We start from the raw sequence: 7367 nt of genomic DNA, 5'->3' as shown, positions 1-7367 counted from the left end.
TTCTCTGAGCTGGATAGTTTGGTCGTGGAGCTTTCATCGTCGTAAAAGACATCATCAGCACAAACTTCGATAGAAGTGCTGATGATTTCGTTTAGAAGGACGATGAGAGCTCCACGACTAAACCATCCAGCTCAGAGAACAAAACTCCATCAAAATCATCTACCTGAGCTACAAATCATCTTCACCACCTTGTTACCTACTTGCTTATAAACCCTAACCATTTTTATTCATGCGTGTATAGGAGTTAATTACTTACCATATTCATAATGTCTGCCACTTATTTTCTTCAGACTATAAATATTAAGTGACTCTTCGTTAAACTGAGTTGGCTCACATGCCTTCTCCGATCCGTTTCGTTGCCTTCTTATCGTTTCTTTGATTGTCTATTCCGATAAACGATTATATTAAATAGACGTACTTATTTACTTACGCCTGTTACTCACAATGGAGCACAGACCGCCGATCAACATTCTCCAACCCACTCTGTCCTGGGCATTATGTTCTACTTCTATTCAGTTCTTCTTCATTTTTCTCATGTCTGTCTTCATTTCTTATGTGTTCTTAAGTCTTCCTCTTCTCCTTGGACCTTGAGGATTCCATGTGAGAGTTTGTCTTGTGATGCAGTTGGACGATTTCCTCAATGTGTGTCATATCCACTTCCATCTCTTCTTCTTTATTTATTCCTTAACTGGAATCTGGTTTGCTGTCTACCACAGTAGGTTGTTGCTGATAGTGTCTGGTCAACGGATTCGAAGTATCCTGCGTAGACAACTGTTAATAAACACTTGTATCTTCTGCAGGATGGCTTTCGTAGGTCTCCACGTCTCTCCCCATACAATAGAACTGTCTTAACATTTGTATTCCGAATTCAGATCTTGGTGTTGGTAGACAATTGTCTTGAGTTCTATATATTCTTCAGTTTTAAATATGCTGCTCTTGCTTTGCTGATCCTCGCCTTCACATCTGCATCAGATCCACCTTGTTCAATAATGATGCTCCCCGGATATGTAAAGGTTTTCACATCCTCCAAAGCTTCTCCGTCATCTGTAATTCGATTGATGAAACAGAAGTATTCAAAATCTATTCTCTTAGTTGACTTATTTAGTTTCGTCATTCACTAACACAATTTAAGTCGATAATTAAATACGAGGATTGATGGTATTTATATTTCGATAGCAATCATTCAATAAGAATTACCAAGCCATCTAATTAGAGTCAGATATAGTTCCACTAAAAGTCAATTATCCTCTAGGCTTACTACTATATATTTCTTTCTTATTTTTGATTGATAGGTAAACTTTACTGATCAATCAACAGTTATGCAAACAATCAATCAATGGATTTCATCTAAAACAAACAATCTAATACCACAATTTTTTAATTATCCACATGAAATACTACCGAATTCTTTATTGAATTTGTTTAGTGTATTTTACTTTAAAGGTAAATAACTATGTATTAGCAACTTATATAATAATAACAGTCAAGAAGATTTTAAAGTGTTCCGACTTGTAATAATTAAAAGACACATCAAACAAGGAAGCGAATTAAGCTTCAATCTATACTATTCATTGACGATTATATTATGAATCAAGGACGCGCGTTTCGTCCTATTTGAGACTCGTTAGATGGATATTCCTGCATCTCAGAATCCAAGTTCACTCTGGGACTCAAACCCAGTGCCGTCCGCTTCAAATGCCACCACGTTATCCACTCACTACTGAGTCCTGATAGCCACCTGTTTGTGCAATCGGGTAAAGTTTAAATTCACTTGATGTTGTTTATTTGTATGTTCACATTGTTATTTAGAACTGCATTATCAAGGCGGTCCGCACTTTGATTCTTCACGACAGTTGGATTTCAGGATGAGACTATAACAAGTTTTATTCGAATTCATAAACATAGGAACTTATAAAATGAAACTGAGAAATCAGATGAAGTCAATAGTAAGAATTCAAGTTAAAATTTCATTGGATTGATCAAGATCATTACATAATTATTGAGTTAAACCATTTTGAATATACTCAATAATACATCTTTTTTGATACCATCTATGATAGCTCATGTAAATTCTAGACTATGTGCATGTTCTATATATATATATGTATACGTACTTACGTACTTACTTTCTCCTGTTACTCCTAATGGAGCATAGGCCGCCGACCAGCATTCTCCAACCCACCCCGCTCTTGACATTCCTCTCTAGTTCTATCCAATTCTTCTTCATTCTTCTAATATTTGTTTCCATTCCTCGGCATAATGTGTTCTTTGGTCTTCTTCCTCTTCTCCTTTGACCTTCAGGATTCGAAGTGAGAGCTTGCCTTATGATGAAGTTGAGCGATTTCCTCAGTGTGTGTCCTATCCACTTCTATCACTTCTTCTTGATTTATTCCTTAACTGGAATCTGGTTTGTTCTCTCCCATAGTAATTTGTTGTTGATAGTGTCTGACGAACATATCCGGAGTATCTTGCGTAGACAACTGTCAATAAAAACTTGCATCTTCTGGATGATGGCTTTTGTAGTTCTCCACGTCTCCCCCCCATACAGTAGAATTGTCTTGACATTTGTATTGAAATTATTCTCAAGTAGCACCGGTATATAAATACATATACCAATCTAGTTGCAGTTTTAGTAAATTTATATTTTGTTTTACCGAAATTGACATAGTACCAGTTTTTTCTTGATTTCAACCCTTTCAATTCTCAATGAAATTAGATGTTTGGGAGGTACCTTTTATGGAAATGTTCACAGAAAATGCAACTTTTGAAATATCTTCAAATCGTCAAATACAAGTACCGATAATGTTCAATGAAGAAGAGTTAGGCTATGCTGATTTTACGTTAGAAGGATTTGAAATGATCAGTAAATCTTTCAAGGTTAGAATAAAGCATTAAATTTACATATCTCAAACGTTTATATTATCATTGTTGTGACTTTATAAAAGACCGTCGCCAATTTGTTACAATTTTATGTCCAGCTTTTTATCACGTAAATTATCCATCAATCGAAAGACGACTTTTCCAATCTTAACACTGTGCCAACTCAATGACGTTTGACCGGTTTTAGCAGTCTAGCGTCCTTATTGTTCCCTTGTCCATCTAGCTCTTCCAAATAAGTCCAAAAACCCCAATTGCAGCTTCTGTTATACGAATCACTTATTTCAAGCATACTCAGTTTATATACCAGATAGACAGACCGCATCACCCGATAAAATAAAAAATAATCACAATTAATTGATCACTGAGTGGTGATCAATGTCATGCGTGTCAAGTCCTTCTTAGTGCTAGTCGAATGCTATCGATCAAGTTGGAATGTGGTCACCAGTCTAGGTGGCTCGACACTGCGTGCACTATATATATTGAGGTAAGATGGTGGTTGGAGGTGGTCAACAGGAAACCCTGGACCCGAATAGTTCAGTGGTAACGTCTCTGAATGTGAAGCTGAGTGACACGGGATCGAATCCTCCAGGGAGCATCAGTTCCCTCAAGATTACAGGTACACCTTGCTGACGAGTACCAAGTAGCACGAAACCCGGGTCCAGGGTTTCCTGTTGACCGCCTCCAACCACCATCTTACCTCAATAGGAAATAATATTTGTACAAGATCAAGCCAAATATGACTGTGAACGTGGGAGACAATAATCAATAAACTGAGTATAATTTAGGAACAGTAATTCGTTTAATAATAATAATAATAATAATAATAATAATCCATTGGTCAAAATGAAGCTTATAATAAGATGAATATAGATATACATAATCTAATTACTCAATAGTTAAACAATAAGAGTATATATATAATAATAGTCCGTTAATAGGTCCTGGAAGTTACCTGTACTTGTGTCTTCACTAGGATATAACATAGCCCATTCCGACTTTGACGTTTAGATCTCTCATCATGATGGTCAGGTTCTTTTTCTGGACACTTCGTTATGATCTATCGTAGCCTCTCATAAATCTGATCTTTATCGTCTTCATTGCCACCATTGATGAGCACATAGCATTGAATAACATTCATTCTGATTGCTTCTTCTTTGTTTTGAATGATGCATGGATGTTTCTAAAGGGGATACACTCTACAATGTTAAATTAACTATCATTAAAAACATTAGCGAGATGGTTGAATAAATTGTTTTTTATTCCCTGGAATGAGAATATCCCTATGACGAAACCCTTTTCACAGGAATTATATTATATCACATGTTAAACCAAACCATAGGAATATATTTGATAGGAAGTGAGTAGTGTCTTGATTGACTGTACAGATATAATGGTATCTCATTTCTGAGCTAGAGGGAGGGGATGACAGACGTATGTACTTACTTACTTACTTACGTACTTACATACCTACTTACTTACTTACTCACTTACTCACTTACTTACTTACTTACTTACTTACTTGCTTACTTACTTACTTGCCTACTTACTTACTTACTTACGCCTGTTACTCCCAACGGGGCTCGGGCAGCCGACCAGCATTCTCCAACCCACTCTGTACTGGACATTCCTTTCTAGTCCTGTCCAACGTATGTACGCAAGTAACATTCAAAACTAAGTTAACGGAACAATGAACAACAAACAATTCAAAAAAATGATTAGAGATATATTGTTCATATATGAAATTTTCTTAGCTTCAGTTTAGAGAGTTCCAGAAATGACGATATATGATAGATACTTTTCAAAATAAGATATCTATACAAGGATGGTATATAAATATTATATTAATTCACAAGCATTATAAGTAAAGATGGATAGTGACTAACAGTGCAATCCAGGACACGCATTTCGTTCTGTTTGGGACTCATCATCTACATGTACCTACATCTTACAGTTGATGTTCACTCTCAGATTCGAACCCAGTACCGTTCACCTCAAACGACATCACGTTATACACTCAAATACTGGGTTCTGATAGCCACCTGCTTATGCAGTGGAGTGAAGTTTAAATTCACTTGGTGTTGTTTACTTGTATGTTCCCATTGATGTTTAGGACTGTAATTGATCAGTCTCATATTCGGATATGGACATCAACTCTAAGATGCAGGTACATCCATCTGACGAGTCTCAAATAGGACGAAACGCGCATCCCTAATTCCACTGCTAGCCACTATCCATCTTTGTTTATAAGAATGATATATGTTCCCATCAAATAAAAATCTATTGAAACATAATGAAATCCAATTTTTTTGGTTCCTTCTTTCCACAGAATACAAGATTTGCTTTCATTGTAATATTACCTAAAGAAAAATGGAATTTAAATTATATATCACAATTTCTTATGGGTAATCAATCATTACAGAACTATATTCAACAGTTAAAGAGCGAAAGGGTTTCATTGAAACTTCCAAAATTCAAATTAGAATCAACATTAGATCTTGAAAATATACTTAAACTACATGGAATTCATGATCTATTTGATCCAATTAAAGCTGATTTATCAGGTTAGTTAATACTTATATATATAGTTGAAATCATGAGTCAGTTGAAGCTAGACCACCATGGAAAACCTGAAAGCATTGGATGGCCATTTCGTCACGATTGTGGAACTCCTCAGTGGCGGTGCGCATTAATGATCTCACTTCGCGAGATTCGAACCCAAGATATATCAGTCTCGTGAGTGAACACTTAATTCAATGTATTGACTTGTTTGAAGCGAAAGAAATGATGTAAAATTTAAAAATCAACTATAGGAAGCAATATTTAGAGAGGGATAATGAAACTGTGTGAGAATGTATAACCTAATATTATTGTCAACATGAGTAGAGTCGCATAGAAATCTATGGAATGACAGTTTATATCTCTTCAAGGTATAATTTGATGGTTAACTTAATCGAATAAGGTATGTTACACTTTGTTACACGGATTTCCTTCATAAAAGATATAAACACAAATACACATTATGATATTGTTGAATCTTTCTGGCCGGTTTAATATCACGTGACTTATTCGCTAATCGAAATACGACTTATACAATCATAGCACTGTGTCAAACCAATGTCGTTCGACCAGTATGAGCAGCCTAATATCCTTATTGATCATTTGTCTTCCTAGTCCTTCCAGTTGAATCCAGAACACTGATAACACCTTCCACTATATGAATCATTGATTTCAAACATACTTAGCTTTTATACATGGGTTCGAGTCACATGATGAACATCAACTACGAGATGCAGGTACATCCAGCTGATGAGTCCCAAGTAGGATGAAACGCGCGTCCTGAATTCCACTGCTAGCCACTATCCATCTTTGCTAACTACTGATTAAATGTTCTTATAAACATTTTTTTATTGTTTAAATTCACTTGGTATTGTTTGTTTGAATCTTCTCATTGATGTTTAGGACTGCAATCGATCACTCTGTTATTGGTATATGTGCATACTGTGCGTATTGCCTCCATATTAGCCTTAATTCACAAGCATTATAAAGAAAGATGGATAGTAGCTAGTAGTGGAATTAAGGATGCGCGTTTCGTCCTATTTGGGACTCGTCAGCTGGTTGTACCTACATCTTAGAGTTGATGTTCATATCCTAATAAGAGACTGGTCGATTACAGTTCTACATATCAATGTGAAGATTCTAATAAACAATACCAAATAAATTTAAACTTCACCCCATTACACAAGTAAGTGGCTGTCAGGACTCAGTATTTGAGTTGATAACGCGATGGCGTTTGAGGTGAACGGTACTGGATTCGAGTCTCAGAGTAAACACAAACCCTGAGATGCAGGTTAATCCATCTGACGAATCTCAAATAGGACGAAACGTGAATCCTGGATTGCACTGTTAGCCACTATCCATCTTTGCTTACTTTTATTTGACATTGGAACTTCTTTTCCTCTAACTTTCTTCTTGTAGGTATAACGAGTCACTCCAATATCCATGTTACTTCTTTTCGACAAAAAGATGTTATTCGTATAGATGAAGTTGGAATGGAAGCTAGATCTGTTGCCAATGCAATGTTTATTCCATTATCCTCATATAGAAATCCAATTCAATTTCATATTACACATCCATTTATTTGCTTTGTTTATGATAAAGAATTAAACCTTTCATTATTTGCCGCTCGTGTAATAAAACCATTACAATAAATCTATTATTCATATATTACATAATCTGTTTTATCTATATAAACTTCAACCGGAACAACATTAGAGATTATCAGTGAATTATTTATTTACTTATTTATTTAAACACCTTAATATTGGTACAAGGAAGCACTAGATACATATGCGCCGCACAAATCTCATTCGATTTATGTGAGGGCTGTGATACTGTCCAGGTGACCAAACTGAACCAGGTGGTTCTCTTAGGGGGACACACTCGGAGTGTCTGACCTAAAGGTCTAACCCACAAGGCATTGGAGCATC

The 7367-nt window shown here is 35.8% G+C and overlaps 1 protein-coding gene across 1 annotated transcript in view; it reads left to right on the top strand.

Moving 5' to 3' along the window:
* The window catches only part of Smp_090090 (serpin, putative), a gene marked incomplete at both ends in the record, with an annotated part of 11584 nt that extends 4496 nt beyond the window's left edge, over positions 1–7088 (top strand). Inside the window, 4 exons of the mRNA XM_018789875.1 lie at positions 1293–1443; positions 2717–2877; positions 5207–5441; positions 6856–7088. Of these exons, the coding sequence (XP_018646422.1) occupies positions 1293–1443; positions 2717–2877; positions 5207–5441; positions 6856–7088 (780 nt within the window). The remainder of the gene's footprint in view (positions 1–1292; positions 1444–2716; positions 2878–5206; positions 5442–6855) is intronic.
* Positions 7089–7367: the final 279 nt, after the last annotated feature.

The sequence above is a fragment of the Schistosoma mansoni genome (assembly GCF_000237925.1).
Source record: "Schistosoma mansoni, WGS project CABG00000000 data, supercontig 0132, strain Puerto Rico, whole genome shotgun sequence".
Classification (NCBI taxonomy): domain Eukaryota; kingdom Metazoa; phylum Platyhelminthes; class Trematoda; order Strigeidida; family Schistosomatidae; genus Schistosoma; species Schistosoma mansoni.
Note: the sequence above shows the minus strand (reverse complement) of the source record. Positions and strands in the feature narration are given on the sequence as shown.